Raw genomic sequence first — 17,954 nt, forward strand, 5'->3', positions numbered from 1 at the left:
GCTGGCTAGACAGCCGGCCCTTCTGAAGACAGTGGGGCCTCACTTAGAAACAGACCTGCCTAGGATTGCACAGCAAACCTCTCGACCTAACTGAGAGGCAGCCCCTCTGAATTCAGTGGGACTTACTTTTAAGTCATCAAAGTGGACTCTAACCCTGGGACCTTTTTGCCACATTGTACTGTTTGGTGTGCATTTTTCTCATTGTTTTATAGGTTTGTTGTTGCAGCCTATAACCCTATTCACAGGTTACGCTCAGCACTTGTGCAAGTGTACAACACCATACACACAGGAGCAATTGCCCACAGGGATGAGGCCATAGCTCAGGCCTAGGGTGTTGGCCTAGCATGCAGAAGTCACTTCCTGCCTGGCAGCATCTCCAGGTAGGGCTGGGAGAAACTCCTGCCTGCGACCTCAGAGAGCAGCCGTTTTGCACACAGCAGGCTTTACCGCAAGTTTCCTACAAGGCTTTTTACTGCGGGGTCAGAGTTGCCCCCCAAAACCAATGCAAAAAGTGGATTCTTTTTTATCCTGGATATAAATCGGACTAGTCTCTAACGCACAATGAAAAACCCGAATCGTGTGTGAAGGTCTCCCCGACAGCTTGCAGGGCCTTCAGGGTAAATCTGGCCGATATGTGAACGCGCCCCCTCCATGCTGGAGGAGATGGGAGCAAAAAGCCATGTGTGGAAAACACCCAGTCAGTGTTGACAACGCTGCGCTCGATAGACCCAGGGTCTGACTGGGCAGAAGGCCCCTCCCTCTGGGTCCCTCTGGCTGCTGCTACTCTCGACTCCTTCAGACTTTGTACTTCTAGTGATCTACGCTCCCCACTTCCTTGAGCAGTGTGACGCTCCCAGGGTGCAGCCCTGCTTGGATTCTGGCTTCCTTTGGAGATCACTGAAGGCTTGTGGTGTCCTTGTGACCTTCGGTTTATTTACACATATGCATGCCAGGTATTAGGCAGGGCTGAAATAACAGGACACTGCTGCGAATCAAAAACGGGTTATTTTCTCCGACTGCGGAGAAAATAATTGGGTGTACTCTTCCTACCTTAGATCAAATCTATGCCACTAGGTGTTATAATAAAGCTGTAGCGATAGCGCAGGATCCCACGCACCCTGGAAATGATCTTTTTCAGCTTCTGCCTTCGAGAAGGAGGTATAGGGTCTTAAAGACCAGGACCAGCCGCTTGAGGAGTAGCTTTTACCCAAAAGCAGTCTCAGCTTTGAACGCAGCAAAACACAGCTTCTGAGGGGTTTTTTGTATTTAGTTTTTAGAGTTTTTTTAGTGGGTTTTTAGTGGGTTGATGGGAGGGGGGCATATGGGTATATGTTTAGATTATTCTTGTTAGGTCCTGTAGTAGTGGTTGTGGATTCTTTTCAATCTCGTTGTTCTGCACAGGACAATGACAATAAAGATTTATCTATCTATCTATCTACATCAGGCTCCAGAGAGCCAGCCTTCCCAGCCCTGCAAGGTGCTTCCCGTTCTTCCCAGAGCGTCTCCACTGGATTTCCCCCAACTCACTCTGCCCCACACACAGGAGTTGCCTGATTCACTGAACAAAGCACACACCTGGTGTGGGGGGGGGGGAGAAAGCATGAGTCACCACACCTTTGCACATCAGCCGCTCCCATCAGGTGAAGGGTGTTTGCATCTTATAGGATTCTTAATGGCTTCCTCTGTTAGGGCCATTAACGCTTCATTCAGAAACATCTCCAGGCCTGCACCATGAACCTTGTGATCTGCCTAAGAATTGAGTTGTCCAGCTGGCATCCATCACCTTAATTCACTGCAGTACCTTTGAACTTTCCCTAGAAATGTCACAGGTGGTGGAACCTCTTGCTTTTTATAGCCATACACTCCTCTCTCTGTGTGTATGTGTATGGATGGATGGAGAGATAGATAGCCAGCCTGCCAGCCAGCCACTGGAGGATAACCCTCCATACAGCACAATCCTGGGTTTGCTGCTGGCTCAGAAGCCAATGAAGTTTATTGTGGAGTAAGCATGGATTGTAGTCCAACGGAGGGAGGAAGTATCTTCCTCCCTCAGAGCCTTTAAGATACACTTAAAGAAGACTCTTCTTTTTAGAGAAGCATTTTACGGTTTATTTTTGTCTGTCTCTAGTAGGGCTTGGATTTGTTGTTTTTTAAAACAAATTGTATCAATTCTGTATTGATAAATAGATATTAATATGCATTAATAAATATTAATGTGTTTATTAATTTTTGATTGATTAAGTGCCATCAAGTCAGTGTCAACTCTTAGAAACCACATAGACAGATTCTCTCCAGGATGATCTGTCTTCAGCTTGGCCTTTCAGGTCTCTCAGTGGTGAATTCATTGCTGTCGTGATCGAGTCCATCCACCTTGGTCATCCTCTTCTTCTCTTCCCTTCCACTTTCCCCAGCATGATGGACTTCTCAAGGGAGCTGGGTCTTCGCATAATGTGTCCCAAGTAGGATAGTTTGCCTGGTCATTTGCGCCTCGAGTGAAAATTCTGGATTGATTTGTTCTAGCATCCATTTCTTTGTTTTCCTGGCTGTCCATGGTCTCCTCAAAGGTCTTCTCCAGCACCAAATTCAAAAGTGTCAATACTTTCGCATCCATAGAGTGTCATGGGAAAAACCATGGTCCGAACGATTCTAGTCTTTGTAGGTACAGACATCACGGCATCGAAATATCCTTTCCAAGTACTAGTCTGCAGCATATTTCTTGACTGCTGGATCCTTTACTGTTGATGGTCAATCCTAAAAGACAGAAGCTCTCCACCACTTCAGTGTCTTCATTATCAGTTCTGATTTATTAATTTTTAAACTGCATTAATTTCAATGAATTGCATTGTTTTATTAGTTTCATTGTTCCAAGCTGTTTTGTAAGGGAGGGATGGGATACACAATATGTTAAGTAAATATTTTGCCGCAAGAGAATAACAGCACAATCCCTAACATATTTACTGGGAACTAACTCCCTAGTAAGGTCCACCTTACAGCAGGGGGGAAGTAGCTTGCCTAGAGAGCAAGAGGTTGCCAGTTCGAATCCCTGCTGGTGTGTTTCCCCGCGGAACCATTTTTAAACACAGCACGGGCAGGGGAAACGTGGTGGGGGGCATGTAAGAGCACCTTCCCTGCTCCTTAAAGGTACCCCCCCCACACCGTCAAACTGCTGGACGTTCGAACTGGTTTGGAGGTCTGTAAAAGGGCCTCCGAACCGGTTTGTGCACATCCCTAGTAGTGGAATTAGAGCCTACTGCATTAGCGGCACTTGTTTTGTATATATCTCACCCAGGAGAACATGGGAACGGGGGGGGGGGGGATATCAACAGAAAGCCATGAAGAGCAAAAGGTACAGGCAGCCCTGTCAGATTTCTGTTTGCAGTTCAGCTGAATACAAGATAAGAACAAATTCCAGAGAAGTTGCTGCATTAAGGTGCAGCAGTAAATACACTTATTAGGGAGTTGCAGGCAAAGGTCAAGTGTGCCATCTCCCTATATTGCGGCTGCCCGATATAGTAGCAGGGATTCGAACTGGCAACCTTCTGCTTGTTGGTCAAGCAATTCCCCGCTGTGCCACTTAGGGTGACTTCAGGGACAACCAAATTGCTGCAAATCAATAGATTATAAAATGAGCCTTCATGAAAGACAACTCTGAAGACTGTGGGGTGGCTAGCAGCAAAATAAGGCAAAACAAGGGTAAAATTATGACCCATAAGCTACAACCCTGATGAATAAGATCCAACCTGATTAGAGTAAGACGCCATCCTCGAAGTGGTGGGGAGATCGATACAAGTAGCAACAAAACCAGGATGCAACCTCTCTAGGTGCAACTCTCCATCCACGTCAAACACAGAAAAGTATAAAGCGGTGTGAAAATAAAAGAGATCCGCTGGCATGCGAAGGAGAGCAATGAATCTGAAAGGCAGGGAAGGATGGAGGGTGTGTGGGGGAGCCGCTGCCAGCCTGGGCTGACGGTACTACTGAGCTAGCAGACCCAAGGTTAGCTTAGAAGAAGAGAGCTGGTCTTGGGGTAGCAAGCATGACTTGTCCCCTGAGCTAAGCAGGGTCTGCCCTGGTTGCATATGAATGGGAGACTTGATGTGTGAGCACTGAAAGTTGTTCCCCTCAGGGGATGGAGCCGCTCTGGGAAGAGCAGAAGGTTCCAAGTTCCCTGCCTGGCAGCATCTCCAAGATAGGGCTGAGAGAGACTCCTGCCTGCAGCCTTGGAGAAGCCGCTGCCAGTCTGTGCAGACAATACTGAGCTAGATGGACCGAGGGTCGGACTCAGGATAGGGCAGCTGCCTATGTTTCCTAAGGTCTGACTCAGTCAGTCGATGGCAGCTCCCTCCGTGTCCAGACCCAGCTGCTGCCGAGACCCTGGAGAGGGCGGGGGGGGGGCGCTAGAGAAGCACGTGAGGAGGGGCAGGAGGGTGGAGGCGGAGGAGGCTCCCCAGGTGAGCGGGAGGGCGCGGCGGGGCAGGGCAGAAGCCGAGCTCCTGCGGCGGTAGCCTCTCCCCTCCTCTCCCCCGGCCCGCCCGGCCGTCACGTCAAGCGGCCGCGCCTCGCCAGGCTCCGCCTGCGGCTGCCGGCCGCGCTGGCTGGTTCCACAAGTTTGACAGTTTGCTCGGCGCAGCAGGAGGAGGAAGCGAAGAGAGGGCAGCGCCCAGCCAGCGCCACGCTCAGCAGTGCCGCCGCCGCCGCCGCCGCCCCGGGGAGGAGGAGGAGGAGAGCCGGGCAAGCCGCCGCCTCCTGAGCAGACGGGGGGCGCCTGCCTCGTTCCCCTTGGCCGCGGGGCTCGCCCATGGCCGGGCAGCCGCAGCAGCCGCCCCGTCGGGTCCCGGGCTGAGAAGAGAGGAGAGAGAGGAGTCCCCCGCCCGCGCCGCCGCCAGCATGTCTCGGGACCCCGAGGAAGTGAACAAGCTGACCGAGAGCACCTACAAAGTGAGCGGCGGCGGCGGCCCCTCCTCGGCCCCCGGGGGAGGGAGCTGGGCAGGGGGCGGCCGGGGGCTGCGCTTGCGGGGCGGCGGGGGATGCCCCCGTGGGGTGTGGGGCTACTGCAACTCCCGTGGTCCCCCGCCGTGGCCTCCTTTGTGGCCGGGGGTGATGGGCGTTGTAGTCCAAGGGCAGGATTTCTCTCTCTCTCTCTGGCGGTCTTGTATCCCCGCCTGAGCGGGGCTGTCTCTGGGCGGTCGCCCTCCCCTTAGGAGAACCCCCAAGGCCCCAAGTGGGGATGGTGTGGGGTGAAAAGCAGAATCACGATGGAGTTTCAGTTAAAAGCCGGGGATGGGGCAGGATGCATTGGGGGGGAGTTTGCCCCCCTGGGAATATACTCACGGGAGGGGCGGGCGGGCAAAGTGTCCCCTCCCTGGGAATCTCTGCATTGTAGCAGGCAAGGAGGGGGCCCTGTTCGGATTCATGGTGTAACGACCTTCTTTTCCTCTGTGAACGGCTTTGAGGACTTTTGTTGATCAGCGGGATATAAATATTTGTTGTAGTCGCCTTGTGGGGGCCATGCATGGGGGGGGCGGGTTAGGGTGCCTCTCTGCGGCGGGCAAACTTTGTCCCCATTGGAATGTCTGCCTGTGTGTAGGGTGGGCATGCTGGAGGGGGCGAAGTGCATTTCTGGGGTGGGTTAACGCTTTCCCTCCTGTGACTGTCTATAGTGGGAGAGGAGAAGGGCATTTCTGATGTGGGCAGACTTTGTTTCCTATGTTAGACTTCTGAAATTAAAGTGCCAGTGGTTTTTTGCATCAATGCTCCCATTCTGAACATAAGCAGAAGTGAGTCCCATGGGCAGGTGCTCCTTTATATATAAATAAAAGTGTATATAAATACAAAGAGCACTGTCCCATGGACTCATTTCCATTGGTTTAGAATGGGAGTATTAATGTGAAACACACCTGATTTTTATTTTTATACACACAGACACAAGAGGCACTCTTTCCTTCAAGTTTCTACAGGAATCCAGCAATGGTGGGCGGGGGGAGAGAATAGGAGGGCAAGCTAATTCTGTTGGGGGGGGGACTTTTCTCCCCACTCATCCAAAGAAAGTATATTCTGCTGGGTAGCTTCCAGACGGATGGGTGGAGAAATCAAGCTGGGAAATAGTTGTGGCTGGTAATATTCTGTACAGTGTTGTAACTAAGCGGAAGTATGTGAAGAAATCGCATGTGCCTTCTCAGTCGTTCCCTTTCCCTAATGTTAATGTTAATATTAATATTGGGCAACTTCCAGACTGGTTAATCATGACTTACTGAAATGCATCACTGTTCATCACTAAAGTTTTTTAATTTCAATGAGACCGATTGATGACTAATTTAGTCCTTCATGTATTTATGCATTTATACTCCGCCATACTTGGTCAAAGGCAAGCGTAAAGCTGCTAGCTGTCATTGTTGTCATCAATGAAAATCATCAGCAAAACTTTAAAGCCAGAGCTAAAAAAGAGCAGCAGCTGCGGAAGCAGCCAAACAGAGCCGACATATCAAAACATCACAGCTTGCCTTAGTATTCCACTCTTTTCCCCAAGAAGCTCAGGGCCTTTAACCTGGTTCTCTCAGCCTCCTCCCTGCCATCTAGTGAGGAGGGCAGAGGCACTCTTACCCGTGGACTTGGGAGCCAAAGTCCAGGACCTCTGCACCCCCTAGGGGCCCCCAAATCCTCTTTGGTCTGTCCTGGGTGGTGTGGGTTGTGCCCTCAAGAACCTATGGGTTTAAAAAAATGAAGCATAACTTGAAGCCAGGGGGTTGGGGGGCTCCAAAGGCCTTTAGGTCCAGGCTCCAAAATTACGTAGTTGCACCTCAAGGTCATTCTCTCCCTCAGGAAGGGAGAGGAAGAAGAGTCATCCAAGATGACCTCTTTTTAGTCTCTACGTGATGTTGCTTGTGGAAGCTTGCCTTGGGAATCTGAGTTGAGCAGGCCTGGAGTAAGGCAAAGTGTGCCGTCAGGTCGGTGTCGACTCCTGGCGCCCACAGAGCCCTGTGGTTGTCTTTGGTAGAATACAGGAGGGGTTGACCATGGCCTCCTCCCGTGCAGTCTGAGATGATGATGCCTTTCAGCATCTTTCACCTTTCAGCACCGGCAACCTCTGGCTTGCTAGTCAAGTCATTTCCCCGCTGCGCCATTAGGTGGCTCGGCCTCGAGTAGTGAGACTGAAATGGTTGATTAAGTACAGTATGGTCCAGAAAATGGGCTAGAACCTGGGAAATCTAGATTTGTATCCTGATTATCCATTGGGGTAGATGTGCATAAATGGCTGCCTCTTTAGTTTCAGATCTAAACTGTAAAATGGGAGTAGTCAGTTTCTCCCCAAAAGCTTACAGTAAGATACATCACTCTCCCTGGCAGCCCCCATGTCATTCCCACATCAACCCTGTGAGGTAGCTTTGGCTCTGGCCCAAGATCACTCAGGAGCGGCATTCCCTCCAACAGGGAATTCCAGATGTTGTTGACTACAACTCCCAGCATCCCCAGCTGTGATGGCCTTTGGCTGGGAATTGTGGGAGTTGTAGTCAACAATGTCTGGGATTCGCTGTTAGAGGCAACGCTGCTCAGGAGCTTTATGTCTGAACCCAGGAATTTGAACCTAGATCTCTCCAGTCCTTGCCCAGTATGCTAACTGGCCCCAGTTTACCCAGGGAGTTCATGGTATAGTGGGAATGGATGAATATGTAATATTCATTAATTCGTAATTAATGTGAATTAGATAGTATCTAATTCGTATTAATTATGAATGAACAAATATTACGTGTCCATTCTAATTAGATACCTGTTAGCCACAGAAATGACATGCTGTTCTGTAAGACACTTCTTTGGTGTTGAGCAGCAGTTCCCAACCTGTGGTTCTCCAGATGTTGCTGAAGCACAACGCCCATCACCCCCAGGTACAATGTATTGTGGCCGGGGATGATAGGAGTTGTGGTCCAGCAACATCTGGAGTACCACAGGTTCAGAACTTCTAATGTACATCAAGGATTCTCAACATGGGGTCCCCAGATGTTATTGGACTTCAACTCCCATAATCCCCAGCCCCATTGGCCTTTGGTTGGGGATTATGGGAGTTGAAGACCAATAACATCTGGAGACCCAACGCTGAGAATCCCTGGTGTGGGGCATTGAGGGTTCTTACAATGTCTGAAGGGGAAAGGTCTGTGAGCAGTTCTCTGTCAAGGCTAGGTGAGAATACTGCCCAAATAAAGATTTGGTTTGTTTGTGGTTTTTTGACAGAGAAGATCCAGGGTGTAGAATGGTAAAGTAAAGTTGTGCCGTCGAGTTGGTGTCGACTCCTGGCGCCCACAGAGCCCTGTGGTTGTCTTTGGTAGAATACAGGAGGAGTTGACCATTGCCTCCTCCCGCACAGTATGAGATGATGCCTTTCAGCACCTTCCTAGATCGCTGCTGCCCGATATAGGTGTTTCCCATAGGAAACATACCAGCGGGGATTCAAACCAGCAACCTCGTGTTTGCTAGGCAAGTTACTTCCCTGCTGCACTATTAGATTGGTAAGGATGCTCTAAAGGGGAAAATCTGGAGCTGCGGTGTAGATTAGGAAATGGCAAGGCCCAAAAGAGCAGCCCAGGACCTGACTATGTGGATGCTGCACAGTTTAAAAGGCAATCGTGTAGATGTACCTCTTAGGGAAAAGGACCATTGAGAAGCCCATCCAGTATATGCTATGCAAGTTTATGGGGGATCTTGTGGGGATAAAGCAATGGGACAAGCAGCATCCTCAGGAGCAGCACACCTGTGTCAGCAGCTCCTGGAGATAGGAGGTCTCTGATCAACATGATGTGTTTGTCTTAAGAATTGAAGCTTGCAAAGCAGACGAATACCGTACAGATGGGGAAGTATGTGTCAGAATGGCAGTCTTATTCTTGAAATTTAAAAATTGCCTCTCTAAAAAGAGCTTCTTCATTGCTCCCAAGGGAAAGGATTTGGGAGGGCCATCCTACTCTTTAAGGAAGAAGGGAAAGCTCCATGCAGGAATGCCACTCAGATTAAGAGCAAACTGTGTAGTTCAGTGAGTTGTCAGGCAATTGGATATGCAATTGCAATTAAGTTTGCCTTGGCCATAGGCCAAAGCAAGATAACATGCATACCACCCATGGATAGTAAAGCCTATTAAAAATACAGGGTTTCATTAACCTGAATTCTAGACTGTCTCTCAGATTAGCACCAGAGGTGCTCATATCTATTCAGTTATGAAAATGACTATGGCTACATTAATGTTAAAATAATGTCAGCATTTTGCTAATGCCGAAACGGGAGTGACTGCTCTTTCTTTGTGTTGCACCCTTATTATAGTTTGCTAATAAACGCTCCATTTCCTGTTGCACAACTACGCAGGCTCTGTCCATGCAAGCAAGAGAAGCGATCCAACTACTTAACACAGTTATCTGTGCTAAAAGGGGACCTTATTCCTCCCCCCTCCCCGCCACCCACCCGCAACAGAAGCTATTGTTATCTGACTTCTAGAATACACACACACACACCTGTTTAGACTGATGTTGCATCCAGATTTCCAGAACACTTGGCTTATTTTCCTTGCTAAAAATATAGTTCTCCCATAAATTAGGGATAGCTCACTCCTACGCTCCCTCAGTATAAAGAACAAAGAACGTTGAAACAACCCTATCATATGCCCTTTGAAAGCTATCAAGCTGCTTTGTAGCCTGAGAAATCTGTTTACTAAACAAACCTGTGTGACTTTGGGTATATGATTACACATTACTGTACATGTTTGAGAAATACCCGAAGTACTCAGGATAGTTTCTAGTATAGCCCTGGTTTAGTACAAATTTGAAATATGTTATGTCATTGGCGTTTGGGTCTTTTGCATTTTTTTACAATGATAAAGCTCTGCCTTTTTCCATGACAAAAGCTTTTAATAGCACTGAGGTATGCCTGAATTGTTAACCTGCTAAGGCATGCATATGACCACATTAAACGTGGCAGGATAATCTGTAAATAGGTAAGGTTAATTTATTCAAAAGAATTAGTAATATCTTGTAACTTTATTTTTGCAGAAGCAATTGCTTTATATAAGCCATATTTAATGTGTTCTGTTCCAGCATTGGATTATTTTATTGCTGGTTTCTATGAACTTCGGCATTCTTTCAAAAGTGTAATTCTGTACCACGCTGAGTTTTCTGTTTGTTCCTAAAATGAATTTGAACTACTAATTCTGCAAAAAATTCCTATTAAAGTTTGAGGGCATGGAATACATTTCATAGAGTGATGCCTGTGGCTTTAGAGAATTCACAGCAGTGTTTTCTTCTGGTCTCCTTTTTTTCACTCTGATTTCTCCCATGTACTGTTTAACACGGGGATGAGAAGACCTAGTTATGTTCTCTGGTTGTGAGAATGATGGCTCCAGATGGGAGGAAGGAGGATTCTTGTCCTTCCCTTCAATCCATGAAAACGGGTTTTTCCTCTTCCATCTTGATACAACACCCTACTGCACTTTAAGAACTAGCTTTCTTTGTCAACACTTCTGGAGAACTTAGACCCACATTCTGGACTTACTTTTTCCTTGAATTGTTGACAGAATATGCTGTGCAGTCAAAACAGTGCTCGACAGGCAAGCAGAGCCAGGGGAACCTGTAAAGAGCCAGATGTGGAATGGAAATCCTCTTGTTGACCTGCAACATTTGCCAGGGGTCAGGGTGCCCTATTGAACCCACTGGCCTTCTGTGTGTGAGAATTTTATGTCGTGCTTGAAGCTGTCTCCTGTTCCTGGGCTGTGAAGAGTTTGCCCTTTTGAGATGGAACCTTGTACACATTTGCAGATTCGTGTATGACTGAAGTTTCCCACTGCTCAGCATCTGATTGTATCACTGAGGTTACACACCAACTCTAAGTGAAGGGTCTAATCTATTAATGGTTTAATACTGGGCAAGAAGCACCCCGCTGTGTCCGGTGCTCTCTGTTACCATCCTGCAACTCCCAAAAAGACACAGCAAAGAGAAAGGGGGTTGGCTGTGGACTGACCAAGATAATCCCCCCTCAATTACTGTAGGTCAAGAGGGCGTGTTTCCAGAGCACTTGAAGAACAATGATCAATCTCCTTAAATACCTTTTCTTTTGTTAACATTTTATTGAGTTTTGGCAGGAGATTACAAAATGGCAGCTGTGTTGGTCCATTAGAAATTATCAGAAGGGCAGCCATTACACAATACCTTGAATAGGGCCAACTAAAAGTCATACATATCACTTTAAGTGGCGCAGTGGAGAAATGCTTGACTAACAAGCAGAAGGTTGCGGGTTCGAATCCCCGCTGGTACTATATCGGGCAGCAGCAATATAGGAAGATGCTGAAAGGCATCATCTCATACTGCATGGGAGGAGGCAATGGTCAACCCCTCCTGTATTCTACCAAAGAAAACCACAGAGCTCTGTGGCCACCAGGAGTCGAAATCAACTTGACGGAACACTTTACCTTTACCTAAAAGTCATAAAGTAGTGAGCTAGGTTTCAAGTTTCATGGAATTTTCCCCATGTGCTCTTGGACTACAACTTCCATCATCTCCAGCCACAGTGGCCAAATGCTGCTGTGGATGATGGAATTGGTAGTCCAATTGTAAATTCAATACAGGATCCAAAGCTGAGAATTTCTGCACTAAAGCTTACTCTGCCAAAAAGCTATAGTTCTTGCTTTGAAAATATAAAATCCACCAATTATTTCAATCTGATTGACTCCCTACCATGAACCAAAGATCTGTGGACAGGGGCAGACCATATCTCAGATTTCACCATTTCACAATAAAACTATTTAAATCCTGTGAACGTGTGTGGCTTGGAAAATCCCTAGTGTGTGATCATCCAGATTGCTAGGAACTTGAAATATTGTTTCAGCCCTGAACAGGACTTGATTTTGACAATGAAATGTTGTTGTTTTTTCCAGCTCTCCAAATATGTATATATAATTTAGTGTTCTTTGCTGTACATGTTCTAGCTTCAGGGTTGATTAAGTGGCCGATATTCATAGGCATTGCTGTACAGTAGGGCCATTTGTTGGGTAAGGTGGTAACTAGATAGAGCTAGCTTTTTCATAATACGAGTTCAACTCTTGACACCCACAGATTTAAAGGCAACTTGTCAGGAAGGGATAGGGTGATTTGGCACAATATTGAGTTCAGTGTTACGAAGCACGCAAGGTGTTACCTTTTAGTGAACCAACTTCTGATGATTCAGTGTTGGTCACATTACCTCCTGAGCACATCTGCTCCTCTAACGTCAACACAATGCAAAGCTAGATTTGGTGTGGTTAAACAGGAAGAGAGAGTGGTGAGTAGCAAAATTAAACTTTAAAGCAAAATTAGACAGATTTTAAAAAAAACAACACCCTATGGAGTTTGAAATGTACAATACATACTTTGTTTTCTGGTCCTAGACTGTGACACATGTAATCCATCATACTCTAAATCATGTATCTACAGCCTTTATATTTCAAAAACATATGTATATACTACTCACTGTGTACTACATTATCAAGGGATTGAGCCCCTTTCCTAGAAGGAAATTTCTTCTCATTTTCAAAACAGATTATTAATGGAGGGCATGACGAGTGGTTATTTCTCAAAGCACTGTGGTTTGCAATTATTCATTGGAAAAAGTCGTGTTCTACTGATGTGCTCCATTATTCTCACTGTAACTAGAATTAAAATGCTGTTCTGATAAAGATGGGTAGAAGAATTTACAATACAGGCAGTCTACATTCAGATAGTTTGGAGAGCTATCCAAGCTGCTCTCCCCAAAATGCTTCCTTTGCAGACTCCTAATTGCACAGAAGGAAATGACTTGCCTAGGGAGCAAGAAGTTGCTGGTTTGAATTCCCACTGCTATGTTCCCCAGACTATGGGAAACACCCGTATCGGGCAGCAGTGATATAGGCAGATGCTGAAAGGCATCATCTCATGCTGAAAGGCATCATCTCACACTGCGTGGGAGGAGGCGATGGTAAACCCCTCCTGTATTCTATCAAAGACAACCACAGGGCTCTGTAGGTGCCAGGAGTTGACTCCGACTCGAGGGGACAACTTTACCTTTACTTTACAGAAAGCACAAGAGCCCTTTTTGGCATGGGCAGTTCTTAGACACCTAGACACACATTAGGCTCGTTCTCACAATCAAAATCAGGGTAGGAGGAGCACCTGGCCAGGGAAGGACAGCCATTCACACTCCCAATTGGCAGTTGCATGTTTGCAAAGATCAAAGTAGTAGTAGGAGAGAGTGATTGGATGGGAGCCGGGAGCTGGGAGGGACGGCTTTCCACCCCCCTCTGAGGACAGAATGTGGGTTGGCCCTGCCCATCCTACCCAGCTCCCACATGATTGCTCTCCCCTCCTCCTTCTCTTCCTCCCTTGATCCTTGCAAACACATGGCTGCCCATTCACGGCTCTCCTGCCTCTTTCCACTTTCCCTCGGCTTCTTGAGGTGGGAAGAGCTGAGAGGGCTGATGGGGCATAAGGCAGAGTTGGGTAGACCATCAAACTCTGCTGCTTTCCAAATGGGGCACCAGCCCCCACTGCTTATTTGGCTTGCAAAACCAACAGCACAAATAAAACCCCTAAAATCCCAGGTATAAAAATAACTTAGCGTTCTAAAAGGAAATAGGCCGTGTTTGCTTGTGACCTCACGATTCCCTCTCCATGCACAGCACAGTGTCTGTTTGCCTAACCTAGCATTCCCTTTACTGGGTCTCCTCCAGCAGAATAAATTTATACAGGTTGCATAATACTCTTGAACGTACTTACACAAAAGTATATGGGAGGAGAGCTGGTCTTGTGGCAGCAAAGCATGAATTATCCTCTTTGCTAAACAGGGTCGTAGGAACATAAGAAGCTACCACATACTGAGTCAGACCATTGGTCTATCTAACTCAGTATTGTCTGCACAGACTGGCAGCGGCTTCTCCAAGGTTGCAGGAAGGAATCTCTCTCAGCTGTATCTTGGTGATGCTGCCAGGGAGGGAACTTGAAACTTTATGCTGGTCTTGGAAAGGTGGTCTTGTGGTAGCGAGCATGATTTGTCCCCTTAGCTAAGCAGGGTCTGCCCTGGTTGCATATGAAAGGGAGACTAGACATGTGAGCATTGTAAGATATTCTCCTCAGGGGATGGGGCCGCTCTGGGAAGAGCAGAAGGTTCCAAATTCCCTCCCTGGTAGCATCTCCAAGATAGGGCTGAGAGAGATTCCTGCCTGCAGCCTTGGAGAAGCCGCTGCCAGTCTGTGAAGACAATACTGAGCGAGATGGACTAGGGTCTGACTCAGTATATGGCAGCTTCCTATGTCCCTATGCTCTTCCCAGAGTGGCTCCATCCCCTAAGGGGAAAATCTTCCAGTGCTCACAGTTCTAGTCTCCCTTTCATATGCAACCAGGGTGGACCCTGCTTAGCTAAGGGTACAAGTCATGCTTGCTACCACCTGGTTTACATTTGAATGGGAGACTGCATGTGTGAGCACTGTGAGATTATCCCCGGAGGGGGGGAGGGGGCCGCTCTGGGATGAACGCCTGCCTGCTTGCATGCAGAAGGTTCCCAGTTCCCTCCCTGGCAGCATCTCCAAGACAGGACTGAGAGAGACTCCTGCCTGCAACCTTGAAGAAGCAGCTGCCAGTCTGTGAAGACAATACTGAGCTAGATGGACCAAGGGTCTGACTCGGTAAAAGGCAGCTTCCTACGTTCCAAAAGTGAGAATGTGTGATAGAAAAATATGAATCTTGCCAGCACAGGCTTTCTGAGGAGACTCCGGCATGTTTGATTAAATGTTAATGCAAACAAGTAGTGAAAACCCCAAATATTTTTCCAGTTGTTACAAAACTGCTCTAAAGCCACAAATTAATGCAAGCTATAAAAATGCCTTCAGTCTGGCATTGACACCTTTATACAAGTTAGATATTTAAAGTATTTTCTTATTATTATTCTTATTTTCATTGGCACCTTTATACAAGTTAGATATTTAAAGTATTTTCTTAAAGATTTGTATCAATGCAGTCGTTCAGCTGTTGGCAGTGTGTGTTAGATTCCAGTTAGATACATAAGACTGTGTTTTCACACCAGGACAGACATGTAGATTGTGTAGCAGATTGTCTCCAAAACCTCATGCCACACTCAACCCATGACATTCTCTTCTGGAACAGGATATTTTCATATGCATATTTCCATACCTGAATTCAACAGCTCCATGCTTTTTCACGGGGTTGGCAGCGTGCGACTCTCCAGATGTTGCTAAACTACCATTCCCATCAGCCCCAGCCACAGTTTATGGGGGTGATGGGAGTTGTATTTAGTTGGGGGTAATGGGAGTTGTAGTTCAGCGGCATCTGGAGAGCCACATGTTAAGCCTGCTTTGTCACTTTCTGGCCATCCTCGCTGGATGGTACATCAGCAACAGTGTCCCCTCTAACAGGGATTCCCAGATGTCGTTGACTACCACTCCCAGAATCCCCAAGCAAAAGCCATTGCAACTGGGGATTCTGGGAGGTTTAGTCAACAACAACTGGGAATCCCATTTATTTATTTGTTTGTTTGATTTCTATTCCACCCTTCCAAAAATGGCTCTCAGCAGTTTACACAGAGAAATAATAAATAAGATTGATCCCTGTCCCCAAAGGGCTCACAATCTAAAAAGAAACATAAGATAGAATGTTCCATGTTAAAGGGAACACTGATCAGCATATCATCGAAATAAACTAATATTTCATTTTCACATTCACTTTTAATTTGCATCCCATTGTGGTGGTCTTGATGTGCCAGTCACTTCACTTTAGAGTAGGTGCTCAAAGATTAACTGAAAGCAGGCCAAAAGCCACTAATTTATTAAAAGAAATGGCAGTTGGACATTCGATATCTAGGTGTTAAGCATTTGATGTTACATGAAACTACTGTCTTTGTCTTTTAATTTTTCAGTCAGTTGACCAATTTCTTAACCTGTCCCTAATTCTACCCAAGGGCTGCTCAACTTTGGCCCCCCTGCAGATCTTGGCCTACAGCTCCCATAATCCCTAGCTTCTGGCCACTGTGGCTGGGGATTATGGGAGTTGTCACCCCAAAACAGCTGGGGGAGTCCGAAGTTGAGAAGGCCTGTCCGAACCTAAGAGTCCGAGTCCCAAGACAATCAGTGGACTTATCAGTGCCATTATGAAGACTGGTTCATCAGTGGCTCCGAATCCTAGAGTTGGAAGAGGCCACCCAACTCGGCCCCCTATTGCTTCATGCAGGAAGTCCAGAGCTAGTGCGTCCCCAACCAATGGCTTCCCAGTCTCTGCTTGAAGACCTACAAGGGGAAGCCCACCCCCTAGATAACTGGCTCCCCTGTTGAACTGAGTTTACTGCCAGGGTTTCTCTAAAATCTGCCTTCCAGTCTCCTTAGATCCTGCTCTCTAGTGCTGCTGTTATTCCTCTCCTCCTCCTCCTCTTCTGCCTGTCTTCACAGGGCTTGATCCAGTCTTAAATCAATCAGTTAAAACACTATTACTCATATGCCTATGAACATTGCTATGAATGTCTGCCACTGTGCTTAAGGTGGCATTGTAAGCTCCAGGATTGGAACTGCTGTCCCAGCAGGATGTAGGACTTTAAGCATTGTTGACTGGTGTCGATACCTGCTGAGCTATTGTGTTCTCGGAAGGTGTGTCGTCATGCATTTAAAAAGAAGCTGAATGTTTACAGGAAAGCATTCCTGCCATCACTTTCGTTTGTTTAATATAGAACTATACACTTTGCCTTTTTCCCATAAGCGTGTGTGTGTGTGTGGTATATATTTACAGTCTACAGCAGAAATTGAAGTATAAAGTTCACTCCTACCAGCGTAGTTTTTCCAAAACATTCGCTTCCTGGACTCTCGAGTGGGAGTGAAGGTGACCAGAGTTTAAGGGGAGATGCTTCTTCTTTTATGTTCCCTGAATTTCTTTACCTTTTTTTCAAGAGGTCACCTTGCCACTTCTAGTGTTATGCAAGATATTCATTGTATTTTTGTCCCACTCTTTTAACAAAGATTAGGGTGGTGTATATGGTCCCTCTCCCTCCCCACCTTTTACTATGCAGCAGTTTTGAGTGTGACTAGCCCAACAAAACTCAGAAATGTCTTTAGCCCAGGTTTCCTGATCAAAGCCCACAGCTACACTAGTGTTCGTTCCCAGATGCGATTGTCCACAACTCCCATAATTCCCAGCCAAAGACCACTGTGGCTGGAGATGCCGGGAGTTGTAGTCAACAGCGTCAGGGAATCCGTGCAATGCTGCACTGCACAACTTCAAACCTGGGTTTCCAGTTATAGTTTGTGGAGCAAGTGCAGACCATCGCTCACCCATTCAGATGGAATGACAAACTCTGGTTTGCCAAAAAAACCCCAAAACCAACCACCAGGAAGTAACTGCTTACTCTGATAATGGGGACTAGAGGAGGCAAGGAGGGAGGCAGGCAGCCAGCCAGCCAGCCGTGAGTAGCTTCTGGAGAACAAAGTTATCGGACACAAACAGTCATCATCTGTTATGACTGAAATATCTAAGCAACGTAGTTCCTTATCTTCCCACTGGTGGGAAATACTGTAGTAAAATTCATATAGAAGTAATCAATAGAGGAACTAGCGCAGCATGATTCAGGCTTACTACTAACACTAGCAAAGCTGTTAATTGGGGGTGGTGTCTGTGCTCCCTCCCTGCAGCCCCCTCTCACCTGGACTAAATCCCCACTACCACTTGTTATCTGCTGTTAAGCACTTTGCACCAAAATTAATTGTAGTTAAAGATTACTGAGGTTTCCCTTAAACCAGGATCTGAAACTGTGTTTGAAGGAGATTCCAGACCCTGGATTCAAGAGAATCCCCGTAAGTCTTAACAACAGTTAATACTGGTGCTGAGAAACTGCTCAACAGCAGATAACAAGGAGAAATGGGGATTGTAAGACGTCAGGGCTGCAGAGAGGGAGTTTTGAGGCTGACTCCAGATTGGTTAGGCATA

At 46.9% G+C, this 17,954-nt stretch overlaps 1 protein-coding gene across 3 annotated transcripts in view; it reads left to right on the plus strand.

Annotated features, from left to right (window-relative positions):
- The window catches only part of BAIAP2L1 (BAR/IMD domain containing adaptor protein 2 like 1), a 159,298-nt gene that overhangs the window by 80,884 nt on the left and 60,460 nt on the right, over positions 1-17,954 (plus strand). The window contains exon 1 of one of the 3 annotated variants that reach the window (XM_053276786.1): positions 4,444-4,938. The exons of the other annotated variants lie outside the window; for them this stretch is intronic. Within the exon in view, the coding sequence (XP_053132761.1) occupies positions 4,888-4,938 (51 nt within the window). The 5' untranslated portion in view covers positions 4,444-4,887. Of the gene's footprint in view, positions 1-4,443; positions 4,939-17,954 lie in introns of those variants that run through there. 3 annotated transcript variants of the gene reach the window in all.

This window comes from Hemicordylus capensis, chromosome 13 (assembly GCF_027244095.1).
Source record: "Hemicordylus capensis ecotype Gifberg chromosome 13, rHemCap1.1.pri, whole genome shotgun sequence".
NCBI classification, from domain to species: Eukaryota; Metazoa; Chordata; class Lepidosauria; order Squamata; family Cordylidae; genus Hemicordylus; species Hemicordylus capensis.